General features: G+C 48.7%; 1 protein-coding gene across 1 annotated transcript in view; it reads right to left on the reverse strand.

Moving 5' to 3' along the window:
- COL27A1 (collagen type XXVII alpha 1 chain) overlaps positions 1–24,776 on the reverse strand; it is a 1,232,768-nt gene that overhangs the window by 519,108 nt on the left and 688,884 nt on the right. Inside the window, exon 19 of the mRNA XM_078646681.1 lies at positions 24,210–24,263. Coding sequence (XP_078502807.1) covers positions 24,210–24,263 — 54 coding nt within the window. The remainder of the gene's footprint in view (positions 1–24,209; positions 24,264–24,776) is intronic.

Below are 24,776 nucleotides of genomic sequence, written 5' to 3' on the forward strand. Positions count from 1 at the left end.
CATGAGAACGTACAAGAGCCCAGATGAAGAGCCACTCACCACAGGACCTGGAAGACCCTGAATCCACGAGAACCACCAGTATCAAAGACATGAGAACGTAGAAGAGCCCAGATGAAGAGCCACTCACCTCAGGACCTGGAGGACCCTGAATCCCACGAGAACCACCAGTATCAAAGACATGAAAACGTACAAGAGCCCAGATGAAGAGCCACTCACCTCAGGACCTGGAGGACCCTGAATCCTAATAGAACCACCAGTATCAAAGACATGAGAACGTACAAGAGCCCAGATGAAGAGCCACTCACCTCAGGACCTGGAGGACCCTGAATCCCACGAGAACCACCAGTATCAAAGACATGAGAACGTACAAGAGCCCAGATGAAGAGCCACTCACCACAGGACCCGGAGGACCCTGAATCCAGAGAGAACCACCAGCATCAAAGACATGAGAACTATGAAGAGCCCAGATGAAGAGCCACTCACCACAGGACCCAGAGGACCCTGAATCCCGAGAGAACCACCAGTATCAAAGACATGAGAACTATGAAGAGCCCAGATGAAGAGCCACTCACCTCAGCACCTGGAGGACCCTGAATCCTGATAGAACCACCAGTATCAAAGACATGAGAATGTAGAAGAGCCCAGAGGAAGAGCCACTCACCACAGGACCTGGAGGACCCTGAATCCCACGAGAACCACCAGTATCAAAGACATGAGAGTGTACAAGAGCCCAGATGAAGAGCCACTCACCTCAGGACCTGGAGGACCCTGAATCCTAATAGAACCACCAGTATCAAAGACATGAGAACGTACAAGAGCCCAGATGAAGAGCCACTCACCTCAGGACCTGGAGGACCCTGAATCCAGAGAGAACCACCAGCATCAAAGACATGAGAACTATGAAGAGCCCAGAGGAAGAGCCAGTCACCTCAGGACCTGGAGGACCCTGAATCCACGAGAACCACCAGTATCAAAGACATGAGAACGTACAAGAGCCCAGATGAAGAGCCACTCACCTCAGGACCTGGAGGACCCTGAATCCCACGAGAACCACCAGTATCAAAGACATGAGAGTGTTCAAGAGCCCAGATGAAGAGCCACTCACCTCAGGACCCGGAGGACCCTGAATCCCACGAGAACCACCAGTATCAAAGACATGAGAACTATGAAGAGCCCAGATGAAGAGCCACTCACCTCAGCACCTGGAGGACCCTGAATCCAGAGAGAACCACCAGCATCAAAGACATGAGAACGTACAAGAGCCCAGATGAAGAGCCACTCACCTCAGGACCTGGAGGACCCTGAATCCTAATAGAACCACCAGTATCAAAGACATGAGAACGTACAATAGCCCAGATGAAGAGCCACTCACCACAGGACCCGGAAGACCCTGAATCCCACGAGAACCACCAGCATCAAAGACATGAGAACGTACAAGAGCCCAGATGAAGAGCCACTCACCACAGGACCTGGAGGACCCTGAATCCAGAGAGAACCACCAGCATCAAAGACATGAGAACTATGAAGAGCCCAGATGAAGAGCCACTCACCTCAGGACCTGGAGGACCCTGAATCCTGATAGAACCACCAGTGTCAAAGACATGAGAACGTACAAGAGCCCAGATGAAGACCCTGAATCCCACGAGAACCACCAGTATCAAAGACATGAGAACGTACAAGAGCCCAGATGAAGAGTCACTCACCTCAGGACCTGGAGGACCCTGAATCCCACGAGAACCACCAGTGTCAAAGACATGAGAGTGTACAAGAGCCCAGATGAAGAGCCTCTCACCTCGGGACCTGGAGGACCCTGAATCCAGAGAGAACCACCAGTATCAAAGACATGAGAGTGTACAAGAGCCCAGAGGAAGAGCCACTCACCACAGGACCTGGAGGACCCTGAATCCAGAGAGAACCACCAGTATCAAAGACATGAGAACGTACAAGAGCCCAGATGAAGAGTCACTCACCTCAGGACCCGGAGGACCCAGAATCCCACGAGAACCACCAGTATCAAAGACATGAGAGTGTACAAGAGCCCAGAGGAAGAGCCACTCACCTCAGGACCTGGTAGACCCTGAATCCTGATAGAACCACCAGTATCAAAGACATGAGAGTGTTCAAGAGCCCAGATGAAGAGCCACTCACCTCAGGACCTAGAAGACCCTGAATCCCCAGAGAACCACCAGTATCAAAGACATGAGAACGATGAAGAGCCCAGATGAAGAGCCCAGATGAAGAGCCACTCACCTCAGGACCCGGAGGACCCTGAATCCCCAGAAAACCACCAGTATCAAAGACATGAGAACGTACAAGAGCCCAGATGAAGAGTCACTCACCTCAGGACCTGGAGGACCCTGAATCCCACGAGAACCACCAGTATCAAAGACATGAGAACGTACAAGAGCCCAGATGAAGAGTCACTCACCTTAGGACCTGGAGGACCCTGAATCCCACGAGAACCACCAGTATCAAAGACATGAGAGTGTACAAGAGCCCAGATGAAGAGCCACTCACCACAGGACCCGGAGGACCCAGAATCCCACGAGAACCACCAGTATCAAAGACATGAGAACGTACAAGAGCCCAGATGAAGAGTCACTCACCTCAGGACCTGGAGGACCCTGAATCCCACGAGAACCATCAGTATCAAAGACATGAGAGTGTACAAGAGCCCAGATGAAGAGCCACTCACCTCAGCACCCGGAGGACCCTGAATCAACGGAGAACCTCCAGTATCAAAGACATGAGAGTGTACAAGAGCCCAGATGAAGAGCCACTCACCTCAGGACCTGGAAGACCCTGAATCCTGATAGAACCTCCAGTATCAAAGACATGAGAACGTACAAGAGCCCAGATGAAGAGCCACTCACCTCAGGACCTGGAGGACCCTGAATCCCACGAGAACCACCAGTATCAAAGACATGAGAACGTACAAGAGCCCAGATGAAGAGCCACTCACCTCAGGACCTGGAGGACCCTGAATCCCACAAGAACCACCAGTATCAAAGACATGAGAACGTACAAGAGCCCAGATGAAGAGCCACTCACCTCAGGACCTGGAGGACCCTGAATCCCACGAGAACCACCAGTATCAAAGACATGAGAGTGTACAAGAGCCCAGATGAAGAGCCACTCACCTCAGGACATGGAGGACCCTGAATCCTAATAGAACCACCAGTATCAAAGACATGAGAACGTACAAGAGCCCAGATGAAGAGCCACTCACCTCAGGACCTGGAGGACCCTGAATCCTAATAGAACCACCAGTATCAAAGACATGAGAACTATGAAGAGCCCAGATGAAGAGCCACTCACCTCAGGACCTGGAGGACCCTGAATCCCACGAGAACCACCAGTATCAAAGACATGAGAACGTACAAGAGCCCAGATGAAGAGCCACTCACCTCAGGACCTGGAGGACCCTGAATCCTAATAGAACCACCAGTATCAAAGACATGAGAACGTACAAGAGCCCAGATGAAGAGCCACTCACCTCAGGACCTGGAGGACCCTGAATCCAGAGAGAACCACCAGCATCAAAGACATGAGAACTATGAAGAGCCCAGATGAAGAGCCACTCACCTCAGGACCTGGAGGACCCTGAATCCAGAGAGAACCACCAGCATCAAAGACATGAGAACTATGAAGAGCCCAGAGGAAGAGCCACTCACCTCAGGACCTGGAAGACCCTGAATCCACGAGAACCACCAGTATCAAAGACATGAGAACGTACAAGAGCCCAGATGAAGAGCCACTCACCTCAGGACCTGGAGGACCCTGAATCCTAATAGAACCACCAGTATCAAAGACATGAGAACGTACAAGAGCCCAGATGAAGAGCCACTCACCTCAGGACCTGGAGGACCCTGAATCCAGAGAGAACCACCAGCATCAAAGACATGAGAACTATGAAGAGCCCAGATGAAGAGCCACTCACCTCAGGACCTGGAGGACCCTGAATCCTGATAGAACCACCAGCATCAAAGACATGAGAACGTACAAGAGCCCGGATGAAGAGCCACTCACCACAGGACCCGGAGGACCCAGAATCCCAAGAGAACCACCAGCATCAAAGACATGAGAACGATGAAGAGCCCAGATGAAGAGCCACTCACCTCAGGACCTGGAGGACCCTGAATCCCACGAGAACCACCAGTGTCAAAGACATGAGAACGTACAAGAGCCCAGATGAAGAGCCACTCACCTCAGGACCTGGAGGACCCTGAATCCCACGAGAACCACCAGTGTCAAAGACATGAGAACGTACAAGAGCCCAGATGAAGAGCCACTCACCTCAGGACCTAGAGGACCCTGAATCCAGAGAGAACCACCAGTGTCAAAGACATGAGAACGTACAAGAGCCCAGATGAAGAGCCACTCACCTCAGGACCCGGAGGACCCTGAATCCCACGAGAACCACCAGTATCAAAGACATAAGAGTGTACAAGAGCCCAGAGGAAGAGCCACTCACCTCAGGACCTGGAAGACCCTGAATCCTGATAGAACCACCAGTATCAAAGACATGAGAGTGTTCAAGAGCCCAGATGAAGAGCCACTCACCTCAGGACCTAGAAGACCCTGAATCCCCAGAGAACCACCAGTATCAAAGACATGAGAACGATGAAGAGCCCAGATGAAGAGCCACTCACCTCAGGACCCGGAGGACCCTGAATCCCCAGAGAACCACCAGTATCAAAGACATGAGAATGTACAAGAGCCCAGATGAAGAGTCACTCACCTCAGGACCTGGAGGACCCTGAATCCCACGAGAACCACCAGTATCAAAGACATGAGAATGTACAAGAGCCCAGATGAAGAGTCACTCACCTCAGGACCTGGAGGACCCTGAATCCCACGAGAACCACCAGTGTCAAAGACATGAGAGTGTACAAGAGCCCAGATGAAGAGCCTCTCACCTCGGGACCTGGAGGACCCTGAATCCAGAGAGAACCACCAGTATCAAAGACATGAGAGTGTACAAGAGCCCAGAGGAAGAGCCACTCACCTCGGGACCTGGAGGACCCTGAATCCAGAGAGAACCACCAGCATCAAAGACATGAGAACTTACAAGAGCCCAGATGAAGAGCCACTCACCTCAGGACCTGGAGGACCCTGAATCCTGATAGAACCACCAGTATCAATGACATGAGAACTATGAAGAGCCCAGAGGAAGAGCCACTCACCTCAGGACCCGGAGGACCCTGAATCCCCAGAGAACCACCAGTATCAAAGACATGAGAACGTACAAGAGCCCAGATGAAGAGCCACTCACCTCAGGACCTGGAGGACCCTGAATCCACAGAGAACCACCAGTATCAAAGACATGAGAACGTAGAAGAGCCCAGATGAAGAGCCACTCACCTCAGGACCTGGAGGACCCTGAATCCCACGAGAACCACCAGTGTCAAAGACATGAGAACGTACAAGAGCCCAGATGAAGAGCCACTCACCTCAGGACCTGGAGGACCCTGAATCCAGAGAGAACCACCAGTGTCAAAGACATGAGAACGTACAAGAGCCCAGATGAAGAGCCACTCACCTCAGGACCCGGAGGACCCTGAATCCCACGAGAACCACCAGTATCAAAGACATAAGAGTGTACAAGAGCCCAGAGGAAGAGCCACTCACCTCAGGACCTGGAAGACCCTGAATCCTGATAGAACCACCAGTATCAAAGACATGAGAGTGTTCAAGAGCCCAGATGAAGAGCCACTCACCTCAGGACCTAGAAGACCCTGAATCCCCAGAGAACCACCAGTATCAAAGACATGAGAACGATGAAGAGCCCAGATGAAGAGCCACTCACCTCAGGACCCGGAGGACCCTGAATCCCCAGAGAACCACCAGTATCAAAGACATGAGAACGTACAAGAGCCCAGATGAAGAGTCACTCACCTCAGGACCCGGAGGACCCTGAATCCCACGAGAACCACCAGCATCAAAGACATGAGAACGTGCAAGAGCCCAGATGAAGAGCCACTCACCACAGGACCTGGAGGACCCTGAATCCAGAGAGAACCACCAGCATCAAAGACATGAGAACTATGAAGAGCCCAGATGAAGAGCCACTCACCTCAGGACCTGGAGGACCCTGAATCCTGATAGAACCACCAGTGTCAAAGACATGAGAACGTACAAGAGCCCAGATGAAGACCCTGAATCCCACGAGAACCACCAGTATCAAAGACATGAGAACGTACAAGAGCCCAGATGAAGAGTCACTCACCTCAGGACCTGGAGGACCCTGAATCCCACGAGAACCACCAGTGTCAAAGACATGAGAGTGTACAAGAGCCCAGATGAAGAGCCTCTCACCTCGGGACCTGGAGGACCCTGAATCCAGAGAGAACCACCAGTATCAAAGACATGAGAGTGTACAAGAGCCCAGAGGAAGAGCCACTCACCACAGGACCTGGAGGACCCTGAATCCAGAGAGAACCACCAGTATCAAAGACATGAGAACGTACAAGAGCCCAGATGAAGAGTCACTCACCTCAGGACCCGGAGGACCCAGAATCCCACGAGAACCACCAGTATCAAAGACATGAGAGTGTACAAGAGCCCAGAGGAAGAGCCACTCACCTCAGGACCTGGAAGACCCTGAATCCTGATAGAACCACCAGTATCAAAGACATGAGAGTGTTCAAGAGCCCAGATGAAGAGCCACTCACCTCAGGACCTAGAAGACCCTGAATCCCCAGAGAACCACCAGTATCAAAGACATGAGAACGATGAAGAGCCCAGATGAAGAGCCCAGATGAAGAGCCACTCACCTCAGGACCCGGAGGACCCTGAATCCCCAGAAAACCACCAGTATCAAAGACATGAGAACGTACAAGAGCCCAGATGAAGAGTCACTCACCTCAGGACCTGGAGGACCCTGAATCCCACGAGAACCACCAGTATCAAAGACATGAGAACGTACAAGAGCCCAGATGAAGAGTCACTCACCTCAGGACCTGGAGGACCCTGAATCCCACGAGAACCACCAGTATCAAAGACATGAGAGTGTACAAGAGCCCAGATGAAGAGCCACTCACCACAGGACCCAGAGGACCCAGAATCCTACGAGAACCACCAGTATCAAAGACATGAGAACGTACAAGAGCCCAGATGAAGAGTCACTCACCTCAGGACCTGGAGGACCCTGAATCCCACGAGAACCACCAGTATCAAAGACATGAGAGTGTACAAGAGCCCAGATGAAGAGCCACTCACCTCAGCACCCGGAGGACCCTGAATCAACGGAGAACCTCCAGTATCAAAGACATGAGAGTGTACAAGAGCCCAGATGAAGAGCCACTCACCTCAGGACCTGGAAGACCCTGAATCCTGATAGAACCTCCAGTATCAAAGACATGAGAACGTACAAGAGCCCAGATGAAGAGCCACTCACCTCAGGACCTGGAGGACCCTGAATCCCACGAGAACCACCAGTATCAAAGACATGAGAACGTACAAGAGCCCAGATGAAGAGCCACTCACCTCAGGACCTGGAGGATCCTGAATCCCACAAGAACCACCATTATCAAAGACATGAGAACGTACAAGAGCCCAGATGAAGAGCCACTCACCTCAGGACCTGGAGGACCCTGAATCCAGAGAGAACCACCAGTATCAAAGACATGAGAATGTACAAGAGCCCAGAGGAAGAGCCACTCACCTCAGCACCTGGAGGACCCTGAATCCCACGAGAACCACCAGTATCAAAGACATGAGAGTGTACAAGAGCCCAGATGAAGAGCCACTCACCTCAGGACCTGGAGGACCCTGAATCCTAATAGAACCACCAGTATCAAAGACATGAGAACGTACAAGAGCCCAGATGAAGAGCCACTCACCTCAGGACCTGGAGGACCCTGAATCCTAATAGAACCACCAGTATCAAAGACATGAGAACTATGAAGAGCCCAGATGAAGAGCCACTCACCTCAGGACCTGGAGGACCCTGAATCCCACGAGAACCACCAGTATCAAAGACATGAGAACGTACAAGAGCCCAGATGAAGAGCCACTCACCTCAGGACCTGGAGGACCCTGAATCCTAATAGAACCACCAGTATCAAAGACATGAGAACGTACAAGAGCCCAGATGAAGAGCCACTCACCTCAGGACCTGGAGGACCCTGAATCCAGAGAGAACCACCAGCATCAAAGACATGAGAACTATGAAGAGCCCAGATGAAGAGCCACTCACCTCAGGACCTGGAGGACCCTGAATCCTGATAGAACCACCAGCATCAAAGACATGAGAACGTACAAGAGCCCGGATGAAGAGCCACTCACCACAGGACCCGGAGGACCCAGAATCCCAAGAGAACCACCAGCATCAAAGACATGAGAACGATGAAGAGCCCAGATGAAGAGCCACTCACCTCAGGACCTGGAGGACCCTGAATCCCACGAGAACCACCAGTGTCAAAGACATGAGAACGTACAAGAGCCCAGATGAAGAGCCACTCACCTCAGGACCTGGAGGACCCTGAATCCCACGAGAACCACCAGTGTCAAAGACATGAGAACGTACAAGAGCCCAGATGAAGAGCCACTCACCTCAGGACCTAGAGGACCCTGAATCCAGAGAGAACCACCAGTGTCAAAGACATGAGAACGTACAAGAGCCCAGATGAAGAGCCACTCACCTCAGGACCCGGAGGACCCTGAATCCCACGAGAACCACCAGTATCAAAGACATAAGAGTGTACAAGAGCCCAGAGGAAGAGCCACTCACCTCAGGACCTGGAAGACCCTGAATCCTGATAGAACCACCAGTATCAAAGACATGAGAGTGTTCAAGAGCCCAGATGAAGAGCCACTCACCTCAGGACCTAGAAGACCCTGAATCCCCAGAGAACCACCAGTATCAAAGACATGAGAACGATGAAGAGCCCAGATGAAGAGCCACTCACCTCAGGACCCGGAGGACCCTGAATCCCCAGAGAACCACCAGTATCAAAGACATGAGAACGTACAAGAGCCCAGATGAAGAGTCACTCACCTCAGGACCTGGAGGACCCTGAATCCCACGAGAACCACCAGTGTCAAAGACATGAGAGTGTACAAGAGCCCAGATGAAGAGCCTCTCACCTCGGGACCTGGAGGACCCTGAATCCAGAGAGAACCACCAGTATCAAAGACATGAGAGTGTACAAGAGCCCAGAGGAAGAGCCACTCACCTCGGGACCTGGAGGACCCTGAATCCAGAGAGAACCACCAGCATCAAAGACATGAGAACTTACAAGAGCCCAGATGAAGAGCCACTCACCTCAGGACCTGGAGGACCCTGAATCCTGATAGAACCACCAGTATCAATGACATGAGAACTATGAAGAGCCCAGAGGAAGAGCCACTCACCTCAGGACCCGGAGGACCCTGAATCCCCAGAGAACCACCAGTATCAAAGACATGAGAACGTACAAGAGCCTAGATGAAGAGCCACTCACCTCAGGACCTGGAGGACCCTGAATCCACAGAGAACCACCAGTATCAAAGACATGAGAACGTAGAAGAGCCCAGATGAAGAGCCACTCACCTCAGGACCTGGAGGACCCTGAATCCCACGATAACCACCAGTGTCAAAGACATGAGAACGTACAAGAGCCCAGATGAAGAGCCACTCACCTCAGGACCTGGAGGACCCTGAATCCCACGAGAACCACCAGTGTCAAAGACATGAGAACGTACAAGAGCCCAGATGAAGAGCCACTCACCTCAGGACCTGGAGGACCCTGAATCCAGAGAGAACCACCAGTGTCAAAGACATGAGAACGTACAAGAGCCCAGATGAAGAGCCACTCACCTCAGGACCCGGAGGACCCTGAATCCCACGAGAACCACCAGTATCAAAGACATAAGAGTGTACAAGAGCCCAGAGGAAGAGCCACTCACCTCAGGACCTGGAAGACCCTGAATCCTGATAGAACCACCAGTATCAAAGACATGAGAGTGTTCAAGAGCCCAGATGAAGAGCCACTCACCTCAGGACCTAGAAGACCCTGAATCCCACGAGAACCACCAGTATCAAAGACATGAGAACGATGAAGAGCCCAGATGAAGAGCCACTCACCTCAGGACCCGGAGGACCCTGAATCCCCAGAGAACCACCAGTATCAAAGACATGAGAACGTACAAGAGCCCAGATGAAGAGTCACTCACCTCAGGACCTGGAGGACCCTGAATCCCACGAGAACCACCAGTATCAAAGACATGAGAACGTACAAGAGCCCAGATGAAGAGTCACTCACCTCAGGACCTGGAGGACCCTGAATCCCACGAGAACCACCAGTGTCAAAGACATGAGAGTGTACAAGAGCCCAGATGAAGAGCCTCTCACCTCGGGACCTGGAGGACCCTGAATCCAGAGAGAACCACCAGTATCAAAGACATGAGAGTGTACAAGAGCCCAGAGGAAGAGCCACTCACCTCGGGACCTGGAGGACCCTGAATCCAGAGAGAACCACCAGCATCAAAGACATGATAACTTACAAGAGCCCAGATGAAGAGCCACTCACCTCAGGACCTGGAGGACCCTGAATCCTGATAGAACCACCAGTATCAATGACATGAGAACTATGAAGAGCCCAGAGGAAGAGCCACTCACCTCAGGACCTGGAGGACCCTGAATCAACGGAGAACCACCAGTATCAAAGACATGAGAACGTAGAAGAGCCCAGAGGAAGATCCACTCACCTCAGGACCCGGAGGACCCTGAATCCCCAGAGAACCACCAGTATCAAAGACATGAGAACGTACAAGAGCCCAGATGAAGAGCCACTCACCTCAGGACCTGGAGGACCCTGAATCCACAGAGAACCACCAGTATCAAAGACATGAGAACGTAGAAGAGCCCAGATGAAGAGCCACTCACCTCAGGACCTGGAGGACCCTGAATCCACAGAGAACCACCAGTATCAAAGACATGAGAACTATGAAGAGCCCAGAGGAAGAGCCACTCACCTCAGGACCTGGAGGACCCTGAATCAACGGAGAACCACCAGTATCAAAGACATGAGAACGTAGAAGAGCCCAGAGGAAGAGCCACTCACCTCAGGACCCGGAGGACCCTGAATCCCCAGAGAACCACCAGTATCAAAGACATGAGAGTGTACAAGAGCCCAGAGGAAGAGCCACTCACCTCGGGACCTGGAGGACCCTGAATCCACAGAGAACCACCAGTATCAAAGACATGAGAACGTAGAAGAGCCCAGAGGAAGAACCACTCACCTCAGCACCTGGAGGACCCTGAATCCTGATAGAACCACCAGCATCAAAGACATGAGAACGTACAAGAGCCCAGATGAAGAGCCACTCACCTTAGCACCCGGAGGACCCTGAATCAACGGAGAACCACCAGTATCAAAGACATGAGAACGTACAAGAGCCCAGAGGAAGAACCACTCACCTCAGCACCTGGAGGACCCTGAATCCCACGAGAACTACCAGCATCAAAGACATGAGAACGTACAAGAGCCCAGATGAAGAGCCACTCACCTCAGGACCTGGAGGACCCTGAATCCACGAGAACCACCAGTATCAAAGACATGAGAGTGTACAAGAGCCCGTAGGAAGAGCCACTCACCTCAGGACCCGGAGGACCCTGAATCCACAGAGAACCACCAGTATCAAAGACATGAGAACGATGAAGAGCCCAGATGAAGAGCCACTCACCTCAGGACCTGGAGGACCCTGAATCCCACGAGAACCACCAGTATCAAAGACATGAGAGTGTACAAGAGCCCAGATGAAGAGCCACTCACCTCAGGACCTGGAGGACCCTGAATCCACGAGAACCTCCAGTATCAAAGACATGAGAACGTAGAAGAGCCCAGAGGAAGAGCCACTCACCTCAGGACCTGGAGGACCCTGAATCCCACGAGAACCACCAGTATCAAAGACATGAGAGTGTTCAAGAGCCCAGATGAAGAGCCACTCACCACAGGACCCAGAGGACCCAGAATCCCAAGAGAGAACCACCAGTATCAAAGACATGAGAACTATGAAGAGCCCAGATGAAGAGCCACTCATCTCAGGACCTGGAGGACCCTGAATCCCACGAGAACCACCAGTATCAAAGACATGAGAACGTAGAAGAGCCAGATGAAGAGCCACTCACCTCAGGACCTGGAGTGTGGAAAAGTAAATTTTGCCATGTTCTGTGTCCCTACGTGTCCTCCATCTTATGTTATGTGTGCATGATTAATATGCATATGTATTCCCCCTGTTCGATTTAAGATGCAATTATAGTTGTGTCCATCTCTAGTATGCCAGTTTCCAGTTCTCGTGAATACTATGAATATCAGGCCTATGTAAAGTTACGTTGCCACGTTTCTCAGTGTGCACGTTATTTCATTGAAAAGTCCCCGTTTCTAGGCCTCAAAAGGGCCCGGACACCAGATTCAGCTCCTGTCTCCTGAACCCTCGCTGAGGAGCGATACAGCCCCCACCTGTATCCTCGACCCTTCACTTACTTCCTGCCTCACAGTGCCCGGCTCAGCCTGGCTCTGCCTGCTAGTCTGCCAAGAGTATGTTATGATTTTAGTTATCAGTCCAGCCCTCCTTTTCTGCATTCCTAAGCTACTGAATCGCATCAATAGTTTCCGTCATTGTCTAGCCTTTACGTCTCCATGTAAGAGAAATACTGTATTTAATGGTCATTTAATATTCCTCAACACGCACTACATGTAGAATAATGCATGCTCCAGTCTTAGAGTCTGTTAGCCTCTCCCCTCCTGACTCTTAGTTTATATCAACATGTCCTCTAAACATTAGATACTAGATAGGGTGTAGGTACATGTCGCCCTGACTCCCCAGACTTCAGTCTCTACTCCTAGCACAGAGCTCATAGCCCCCAGCTTCTCCTAGTAACACGTCATTGTCAGTTTGCGCGCACCATTAGGTTAGAGGTCCCGGCTCCTCAGGTAGCCCCCTCCATGTTTCCGCCCCATTTATGACATATTCTGTTACGTTTACATCACATGTCTATATACACGCGTCTTGTTACACCCATTTTCACCCTTATCTTTCGCGACTGCTATTGACCACACCCACTGCTCCGCCTATTGTATTCATTGTAATGCAACTGTTTTAGTATATATGTTTGCTACTGTTATTAAAGTTAGCGCGCTCATCCCAGATCCAGCCCCGGCAGCTGTCGGGCCTTGCCAGCTCATTCCCTGTCCCCCCTGCAGGGCCCTGTCATCCTATTCCTGTGCAGGTTGTCCTGTTCCTGTCCTTATGCTGTATTAAACCTGCAAACTCCTACTACCTCGAATCTTGACTCTTATTTATTGAGCTATCTGTTATTGCTATGTCCAGTAAAACCTAGATCCGGTATTATTTATTTATATACCACATAATGGCGCCCGAACAGGTACTTGCCCTTTCCCCACGCGCCGGTGAAGCCACGCCGGCCCCCTGACCCTCTGCAGCCGTGACGGAACCATACCGTGCACGTGCAGATATTTCTGCTTCAAGTATCCCTCAGGCCCACGGAGGAGACGGAGGTGGCGGTCCAGCATCCAGACGAGGCGGTGGAGGAACGCGGCGAGTCCCGACCAGAGCCCAAGCCGAGAGTCCAAGGTCCGAGGTATCCGGAGGCCCACCCGTAACAGAAGTCCGAAGTTCGTCCGTCCGGCGTCGAAGCAGTCCAGTCCAGTCCGAGGCCTTCCGTTCTTGCTGCCCGGTGAGTACCATTGCTGGGGTAGTATCTAGACAGGGTCAATCTAAATTGACTCTGGTCCGTGGGTTGGTGGTACACAGACCCAAAACGAAGTGTCCACTTTGGTGGATGCGGGTCCTAGCGTGTCTCTTTATGAGACCGGTGAGTTTCGTACTGTTTTAGCAGTACATCTAGTTTCTGTTCTAGTCAGTTCTGTTTCTCGAGAAAATTCATGTATTCTGTTTCCAGTATTCCAGGTAGTATTCTGTTCGAACTGTTATTTTAAATGTTTTTCATGTATTGTAATGTCGTGGTATGAATGTGGAGTATTTATCGTGTTCATTGTGTATTGTAATTGCGTATTGTGTCTAAGTTACAGTTCAGTCATGCCCTTATTTTCTAAACTACGTCAGCTAAAAACCAGAAAAGGTCTGCTAGAAGCAGCAGTTCCTGTCCCGCCTAGGGACAGTCCAGGTCATTTTATGTATCAAAAGCATGGCATAAGTGCCATATTATATCTAGATTTATGGGTAGAGTATACCAAACAGTTAGAGGAAAAGTATAGATGGCCTGTATCAGGCACATGGGATGCCGAGTGCATCATGCGAGTAGAAGAAGCATTATGGAAAAAGAAAGCCAGACAGTCACAGAAAGATGCCATCGAGTTATGGCGCAAAGAATCTCATAAAAGAACCGAAAAAGAAATCAGAAGGTCAGAATTAAGTAGAGAATCTTTAGAACGAGCCCAAGAAAGGGAATTAATCGAGATAGGTGAACGAGTCAAAACCGAACAGTCAGACAGACAGAGGCATGCCCTCATTAAGGGTATGTATCCTCTTCTTGCCGAGGGCTTGCCAAAAGCGACCCCGGAGGCATCCAGTAATTTTCCGCCACCCTTAGTTCCGACTAAGCTACGTCACAAACCGACCGCAGCTGATATTTTCATCTCGTCCTATTTGGACGACACAGTCCCGGAATATGCAAATCCTGTTCCGCCAGTCCCTGTAAATCAGGCAATTCCTGCTCCCCCAGACACCGGGGCACCCTTTGCAGTACCCGCTACGGTACCCCCGGTCCAGCCTACATTACAATTTCCCACTCTGCCAGCACGAAGAGTGTCAGTCGACGATTCCAGTTTAGGGGCCGCAGGAGGAGGTCCTCCTGGTACCCCGCCACCACACCAACGTAGAACGTTGGCCGAGTTACATGAATGTGCGTTACAGCGTATGCCCAAATATAAGTCCGTTGCAGATATCCGACGAGCTCTTACTGAATGCCGCTATGATCCGGTTGCAGGTGATGATAGTACAGTAATATATTCCATCCGTGTAAGACGGGTGACCGGGTATTTAGACACCCTACCAGATATGAAAGGAGATCTAGACAGAATATATCGTTTCATCCGTACAGGGGATGATCCAGAAAGTATTGGTGAAGCCATGTCTCAAAGGAAAGCTGAAATCCAGCTCATGCTATTAAAGTTTCTGATTAATTGTTTAATAAGGGAACAAGATTATCCGACCAAAGATCCGGCCGAAATGAGAATCCTGACAAGGTGGAGTGATAATATAGCCGAGGGTAAGCACAAGACTATCAGTAGTATAGAGAGTATGTACAAGAAAATTCGTAAAGAAATACTAAAGTTACACGAACAACGTAAAGCAGCACAAGTAAGCGAGAAAGAAAATGACTCTACCGAAGAGGTAGATGACGAGAATCCCACTAGAATAGCGTATGTAGGAAAATCTAGATTTCCAGATCGCCATTTATGCCTAGAACACAAGACAGTTGTTCATCATCCAGCACCAGAACAAGGTTCTCTAGAACAAGTATTTCAAGCTACCGATCACATTTTGAAGTCACGAATCGGTTACAGTGAGTTAAGTACTATGCATGAACAAGAACTAGTCCGATCAGCAGTCCGATGGATTACTGATTCTACCACTTTTCCAGACGAAATAGTGGCACAAATGTTTCTGAAATTGCCCCCAGCCGAGCAACGACTGGTGGGTATGTATATGATCCAGCACCTCATTACTCTGTATGAGGGTCAACATTCTGATCCAGGTCCGTTACACGATGTCCTGAACGAGTTACTCCAGTATAGATGGAAAGGTTTAGGTACCGATTTAATTAGTGTCATTCTAGAACAGCGCCACAAATATAGAACGTTTCTGAATCCGCATTTTGTTCATGTCTCACCCCCAGAAAGTAAACACTTTTACATAGATAGACAGAATCCGTTACGAGAAGTACACCCAGTCAGGACAACAGATCGTGAAATGCAACGAGTGTTTGTTTACACCCCGATTACAAAGATGGAACTCTTAGAGATGAAGAAATTAATTCCCTGTCATGACAAAGATCCAGCAGGGTTCCACCGAGAATTAAAAGACATGCTCCGTATGGGAGAATACACGTATCCAGATGTTATTAAAATGCTAAAGGTCCTGTTGCCCGCAGGGGTATACGAGAAACTCAAGGAAAAAGATTGGGAGGTGGGAGAGAAAAAGATCGATTGGGCAGTTCTAGAAGCTGAAGATAAGATACGAGTACCAGGTACCGGTCTTGGAGATAAATGTAAAGAATTACCAGAACTGTTAATACAAGTTTTGCCAATATTATTAGCCACTAAAAAGGAAGACTGGGATGCAATCTCAGCCTGTAAACAGAAACAAGATGAAGACACTAGTGATTTTTATTCTAGATTTGAAAAATGTTTTATTATAAACAGTGGCCTCAAGACAAGTAGCGAGTCATACCCTCATCTCTTTGTTACTAAATTAGTCGAGAATTCAAGTCCACAAGTTAAGAATCGAGTTTTGAAAGTCGAAAGTACATGGCAAGCTAATACCCCGTCCCAGATGTTACAGATGCTTCAGTATCACCAGAATAGAATCAGAGAAGAGCAAGATCATGAAAGAAAATGTATGAAAGACACGAAAATGAAAGTACTAGTTGCACAATCTGTTCCTCAAGACAGTCAGAAGAGGGGTACGAATCAAGCCAGTCATCCTGCAGCTCCCGTTAAAGGGACATGCAATTATTGTAAACAGCCAGGTCATTTTATAAACGAGTGTGCAGTTCTGAAACACAATATAGCTACTGGTAAGACTAAAGAAAGACCACGTCCGCCTAGACAAGAACAAGTTTCACAGACTTCTCAGCCACAGAATGCACAACAGACAGTTCCAGCACCGCAGCCTATTGCTGCAACACAGCATGTTACACAGCAGATGTACCAGTATGCACAGTCCGAGTATCCAGAGTATCAGCCATATTCATGAAACAGCCTACAGAGGGAGGTAGGCTTGCCTCTCATCGAGATTCCTGTAGATCAAGAAGGTCCCTATGTTCATAGTCAGGTACTAGGGAAAGACAGAAAGTTTCTGATTGATACAGGGGCAAGTAGGACCACCATCAGTCACGCCGAAGTTCCAGGGGCTCCGCTCTCAGGCTCTAGAAATGTTTCCCTTGGATTTTCAGGAAAGCCTATTGTAAACGAGATATCTAAGCCAGTTACTCTAGAAGTAGGTCCATTGTCCCGCACTACTGATCTATTACTTACTAAGTCATGTCCAGAAAATCTGTTAGGTATTAAAACACTGAAAGAATTAGGTGCAGTTATTTGCTGCTCCCCAGAGGGAATACGCCTGTTCCTACGTGACTTCAAGGGTCACTATGTATTACGAGATTTTGATCCGAGATTGTCTAATGTTCCGCAGCATCTATGGGCGCAAGGTCCAACTGATGTAGGTTATATGCAAATCACACCCCATCGTGTGACTCTCAAACCAGGTGTAGTGTTACCACGAATCAGACAGTACAGATTGCCACCTGAGGCTGTAGCAGCCTTATCCAAAATTATTGACGAGCTCATGGCTCAAGGAGTAGTTGTAGAAACCGACTCCAATGTATGTAATTCTCCGATCATTCCAGTCATGAAACGTACTGATCCAAATGCACCCCCAGTATATCGATTAGTGATTGACCTACGAGAACTTAATAAATGTATTATTCCCCAGTATCCAGTTGTCCCAGATATCTCTTCCCTATTGACAGCCATTGATTCCGAAGCCTCATTTTTCACAGTCATAGACCTCAAGAACGCATTTTTTAGTGTCCCCATTCATCCAGACAGCCAGTTTCTTTTCGGATTTTGTTTAAATGGAAGGAGCTATATGTTCACACGAGCTCCTCAAGGTTTCACAGAAAGTCCTAGTATTTACAGTCAAGCACTTAAGAGACAACTAGACAATATTCACATGCCAACAGACACTGCCCTGCTCCAGTATGTCGATGATCTACTGATCACAGCCCGTTCTGAACGTGCTTGCGAGCGAGCATCACTTACAGTCTTGTATTTCCTTGCCGAGATGGGGCACAAGGTGTCCCCTTCGAAGCTTCAATTCTGTGTCCAGCAAGTGATCTATTTAGGCCACTTACTGTCCAAGAGGGGTAGGCAGTTGACACCAGACCGTATTCAGTTAATAGCGAGTCTTCCTCAGCCCAAGACCCAGAAGGAGGTACGTGCTTTTATCGGCCTTACTTCTTATTGCAGACAATGGATTCCTCAGTATGCATTTCTAGCTAAGCCACTGGTACAGTTAACGACACAGGAGGCAGCCGTATCGACTGTCCTCCCTTGGACATCTGTACATACACTTAGTTTCAATGAGTTAAAGAAAGCTTTATGCCAAGCTCCTGTTCTAGCTACACCGAACTACAGTAAGCCTTTTACACTTTTCGTCACAGAACGCGAAGGTACAGCATTATCTGTTCTCACACAAGATCAAGCAGGACAATACAAGCCCTGTGCTTATTTTTCGAGCACATTAGATCCTGTAGCCCAGGCTCTGCCTGCGTGCCTCAAGTCAGTTGCAGCCACAGCACTAGCTATCAGACAAAGTGATTCCATAGTATTAGGACATTCCTTGACAGTACAAGTTCCACACTCCGTGGAAGTTCTTTTAAACCGAACACAGACTCAGCACTTGACAATTGCACGTTTAACAGGTTATGAATTGACACTGTTCCAGCCACACATAGAAATCAGACGCTGCAACGTTCTAAATCCTGCAACACTGTTACCATCAGTTATTTCAAATCCTGCCACACACGACTGTGTGGAAATAGTTAACATTATGACTAAGCCAAGACAAGATCTGACAGATATTCCATTACCAGATCCCGACCTGACACTTTATGTGGATGGTTCATGTATGAGAACAAGTACAGGAGAACTAGTAGCCGCGTATGCAGTGACTACTGACACTGAAGTTATAGAAACACACCGTATTGACACCCTGTCTGCTCAAGCAGCAGAGCTAGTTGCTCTGACACAAGCCTGCATACACGCTAAGAAACTGAAAGTTAATGTTTACACAGATTCACGTTACGCATTCGGAGTTGTACACGACTTCGGAGTGCTCTGGCAGGAGAGAGGTTTCATGACTTCTCATGGAACCAAGATTCAGCATGGTCTCCTTATTCAGGCTCTGTTAGATGCCATACACTTACCGACATCTATTGCTATCATGAAGTGCAAAGCACATACGAAAGTTACTGACATTATTTCTCAAGGTAACGATCTAGCAGATCGCACAGCCAAGCTTACAGCACAGACTCCAGACATTTCAGTTAATCCGACACAGACACATACTCCAGATCCGACTACCTGTATGACAGTTAAGGACCCTACTCAAGATGTCATAGATATTCAGTTACATGCTACTCCCGATGAAATCAAGAAATGGTCCGAACAAGGAGGGGTCCAGACAGATCAGGGATGGGTAACGAAGGGAAGAGCCACATGGTTTCTCCCCGACACTATGGTTCAAGTCATTATCAATACCGCACATAGTCCAGCACATTTAGGAGAAAAAGCTATGTTAGACAGTATCCAGAACATTTGGTTCAACAAGCATTTACGAGCTGCAGCCAAACAGAAAGTCCGTACCTGTATGATATGTTGTCAGTTTAATCCAGGTAAAAGTGTCCCGGTGGAACAAGGTGGATTCCAGCCCCCTGACCACCCTTTTGAAGTCCTCCAGATGGATTATATTCAGATGGAGCGATGTCGAGGTTTCAAGTATGTCCTTGTAGTTGTATGCGCTTTGTCCAGGTGGACAGAGGCATATCCAGTCCCAGATTACACAGCCACGACCACTGCCAAACAGTTGGTTCGTGAGTTCTTCCCCCGTTATGGACTCCCTAGAGTCGTATATTCTGATAACGGCCAGCCATTCTCATCCGAGTTGATGAAACATGTTTCCCTTTTGTTAGGGTACCAGTGGAAGTTCCATTGTGTACGCCATCCTGAAGCAGCTGGTCTAGTAGAGAGACATAATCAGACCCTGAAAATCCGTATTGCCAAGATTTGTAAAGAGAAAGGTGTAGACTGGCTAGTAGCTCTGCCAGTCGCTTTATTTTATATGCGCATGGTCGCACACTCCAGATCAGGTCTGTCCCCGTATGAAGTCGTATTCGGCCGCCCCCCTAACATGTGGGGTACACCTAGACCTCGAAGTATTACCGATGTTTCAAGTAATATGCTGACAGATTACCTAGCTTCCTTGATGTCTGCCCTCAACTCTTGTCGTTCACAGGTTGCTGCCGCATTTCCAGACAATACCGAGGTGGCACCGCATGACATCGTTCCCGGATGCATGGTTCTTGTCCGGAACTTTGATCGTTCAAGTCCGCTGGAGCCTCGCTGGAAGGAACCCCGACAGGTCCTCCTGGCCACCCGTACTGCCGTCAAGCTGGAAGGCAGGAAGGGCTGGGTCCACCTGTCACATGTGAAAAGATTTTTTGGATTGAAGCCTGTTTCAAAGAACATTTCCGAGGATCTTAAAGACTGCCAAAGTACTATTCTTAAGGACTGTCCCGCAAAAGACAATGATATTGAACCCTCCCCGTTAGAGAAAACTCCGCAACAGGAGTATAAGCTCAAATTAAGGTCTAGTAAAATAAGTCAGCCAGTTTGATTGTCTAAGTCCTCCCCTAGGTGAAACGGTTAGACCGGTTTCTGACATGTATAAAATAGACCCCCATAGTGAGAGAGTTAGCCAAAACTCAATCCGATGTATCGTTTTTCTAAGTTTCATATTGTTTTTCAGCCTTATGACTACCTGCACCAGTTATGCTTTTTATTTGTGTTTTCCAGTTTCTCATGTAAATAAGTCTGCTAATGCTACAGTAGAACACACGTTTAGTGATCTGCCTCCTCATGAACTCTCATATCGTCTCGCTATGCGTAATAATTCCTTTATCCGCATGTTACATTATTCACACCAGACCAACAATGCCACTAATTGTTGGGTGTGTGGTCGACTCCCCCCTTTCCAGACACCGAAGGGAGTTCTGCCACTCTTTCCTTATCCATTTTCACATAATGGTTCGTGTGGAGCATGGTCCACGTTAACGTCATCCTCAACAGATATGTCTTTTCTTAACAGTACATGTTTTCCAGACAAGCAAGGTCTTCCCCACAGAACAGGGTTAGATCTAGAAAATGAAGTTTATAATTTAGGTAATTATTCTTCGAATTTTATGGTCCTGAATGTTCAGTCTAATACTACTCCAGACTTACCTGCTATTTCAGTACTACCAGTCAAAGGTGAATTATGTGTCCGAAATAATGGTTCCGTACATGTAGGACATAGTGATTGTACTACTATTGTCAAGTATAGTGACAGTAGGAAATCTATTTTTAAAGCTTCACGTCATTCTTATTTTGTTTGTGGTCAGACCGCATATGTTCGTCTGCCCCTCGATTGGGAGGGAACCTGTTACATTGCCTTCCTACTGCCACCAGTTTTTCTAGCCCCACCTGACTATCATAGGAATTCCCACCTAGTACATACTAGACACAAAAGAGACCTCCCGATTGTCGATTATACTGAAACTGCTCTAGAACAATACATAGATATCAATAAAGGTGTCTTCCCTTATTTAGGTACAGTCGTGAATAGTAAACTGATACGTAGATTAACCAGAACACTCGAAGCAGTAGTGATTGAGACTACTTCTGCTCTAGGTAATTTAACCGAAGAACAATCCTTTATGAGAATTGTCGTGCTCCAGAATCGTCTCGTCCTTGACGTCATACTGGCCGATAGGGGTGGGGCATGTAGAGTCATCGGATCTAGTTGCTGCATTTTCATTCCTAATAACGCGCCGTCTGTTTATTCAGCTATAACCAGACTCCATAAAATTGCCCATATGTTACACCAAGATCCAGGCACCTGGACATGGTCCGGTTGGTTCTGAAATATAATTTCCGCCTGGGGATGGAAAGTATTGTCCTTTCTAGGTATTGCAGTAGCGATCATATTCAGTTGCTGCCTCTGTATACAATGTGGCCCTGCGATTTGCGGCATTTGTGCTACCTCTTGTATTCCTAGTCCTAAGTCCCGTTCTAAATCCCGTTCCAAGAAAATTCGAGACGAACAAATGATACTGTATGAAATGATAGATGGTATCATGAATATTGATGTTTCCTGATGGAAACGTAGTGACAAGGAGGGAATGTGGAAAAGTAAATTTTGCCATGTTCTGTGTCCCTACGTGTCCTCCATCTTATGTTATGTGTGCATGATTAATATGCATATGTATTCCCCCTGTTCGATTTAAGATGCAATTATAGTTGTGTCCATCTCTAGTATGCCAGTTTCCAGTTCTCGTGAATACTATGAATATCAGGCCTATGTAAAGTTACGTTGCCACGTTTCTCAGTGTGCACGTTATTTCATTGAAAAGTCCCCGTTTCTAGGCCTCAAAAGGGCCCGGACACCAGATTCAGCTCCTGTCTCCTGAACCCTCGCTGAGGAGCGATACAGCCCCCACCTGTATCCTCGACCCTTCACTTACTTCCTGCCTCACAGTGCCCGGCTCAGCCTGGCTCTGCCTGCTAGTCTGCCAAGAGTATGTTATGATTCTAGTTATCAGTCCAGCCCTCCTTTTCTGCATTCCTAAGCTACTGAATCGCATCAATAGTTTCCGTCATTGTCTAGCCTTTACGTCTCCATGTAAGAGAAATACTGTATTTAATGGTCATTTAATATTCCTCAACACGCACTACATGTAGAATAATGCATGCTCCAGTCTTAGAGTCTGTTAGCCTCTCCCCTCCTGACTCTTAGTTTATATCAACATGTCCTCTAAACATTAGATACTAGATAGGGTGTAGGTACATGTCGCCCTGACTCCCCAGACTTCAGTCTCTACTCCTAGCACAGAGCTCATAGCCCCCAGCTTCTCCTAGTAACACGTCATTGTCAGTTTGCGCGCACCATTAGGTTAGAGGTCCCGGCTCCTCAGGTAGCCCCCTCCATGTTTCCGCCCCATTTATGACATATTCTGTTACGTTTACATCACATGTCTATATACACGCCTCTTGTTACACCCATTTTCACCCTTATCTTTCGCGACTGCTATTGACCACACCCACTGCTCCGCCTATTGTATTCATTGTAATGCAACTGTTTTAGTATATATGTTTGCTACTGTTATTAAAGTTAGCGCGCTCATCCCAGATCCAGCCCCGGCAGCTGTCGGGCCTTGCCAGCTCATTCCATGTCCCCCCTGCAGGGCCCTGTCATCCTATTCCTGTGCAGGTTGTCCTGTTCCTGTCCTTATGCTGTATTAAACCTGCAAACTCCTACTACCTTGAATCTTGACTCTTATTTATTGAGCTATCTGTTATTGCTATGTCCAGTAAAACCTAGATCCGGTATTATTTATTTATATACCACAGGAGGACCCTGAATCCCACGAGAACCACCAGTATCAAAGACATGAGAGTGTACAAGAGCCCAGATGAAGAGCCACTCACCTCAGGACCTGGAGGACCCTGAATCCAGAGAGAACCACCAGTGTCAAAGACATGAGAACGTACAAGAGCCCAGATGAAGAGCCACTCACCTCAGGACCCGGAGGACCCTGAATCCTAATAGAACCACCAGTATCAAAGACATGAGAACGTACAAGAGCCCAGATGAAGAGCCACTCACCTCAGGACCTGGAGGACCCTGAATCCTAATAGAACCACCAGTATCAAAGACATGAGAACTATGAAGAGCCCAGATGAAGAGCCACTCACCTCAGGACCCGGAGGACCCTGAATCCCACGAGAACCACCAGCATCAAAGACATGAGAACTATGAAGAGCCCAGAGGAAGAGCCACTCACCTCAGGACCTGGAGGACCCTGAATCCTAATAGAACCACCAGTATCAAAGACATGAGAACGTACAAGAGCCCAGATGAAGAGCCACTCACCTCAGGACCTGGAGGACCCTGAATCCTAATAGAACCACCAGTATCAAAGACATGAGAACGTAGAAGAGCCCAGAGGAAGAGCCACTCACCTCAGGACCCGGAGGACCCTGAATCCCAATAGAACCACCAGAATCAAAGACATGAGAACGTACAAGAGCCCAGAGGAAGAGCCACTCACCTCAGCTCCTGGAGGACCCTGAATCCCAATAGAACCACCAGTATCAAAGACATGAGAACGTAGAAGAGCCAGATGAAGAGCCACTCACCTCAGCACCTGGAGGACCCTGAATCCCGAGAGCACCTTTGTCTCCTGGCTTTCCCTGCAGAAGTCAAAAGAAGAAGAAGGTGTAAGATGCAGGAGTTACAGATGCACTGAAGGTTGCAAAGTCATCTGGGGTCAGACAGAGCTGGACTCACTTACCTCTCGGGGGGCTACGTGCAGTGAATAGAGCCTCACTGAAGTCAGAGAGATCCCACTGAGATCAGAGATGTCACTGAGGTTTGAGAAGGGAACCCACAGAGGATTGAGGGACCTCACAGTGGATTGAGGGGTCTCACAGAGGACTGATGGGCCTCACAGAGGATTGAGGGGCCTCATAGAGGACTGAGGGGTCTCACAGAGGACTGAGGGGCCTCACAGAGGATTGAGGGGCCTCACAGAGGATTGAGGGGCCTCACAGAGGTTTGTGGGGCCTCATAGAGGACTGAGGGGCCTCACAGAGGATTGAGGGGCCTCACAGTGGATTGAGGGGTCTCACAGAGGACTGATGGGCCTCACAGTGGATTGAGGGGTCTCACAGAGGACTGATGGGCCTCACAGAGGATTGAGGGGC

This window comes from Lissotriton helveticus, chromosome 5_2 (genome assembly GCF_964261635.1).
Source record: "Lissotriton helveticus chromosome 5_2, aLisHel1.1, whole genome shotgun sequence".
Classification (NCBI taxonomy): domain Eukaryota; kingdom Metazoa; phylum Chordata; class Amphibia; order Caudata; family Salamandridae; genus Lissotriton; species Lissotriton helveticus.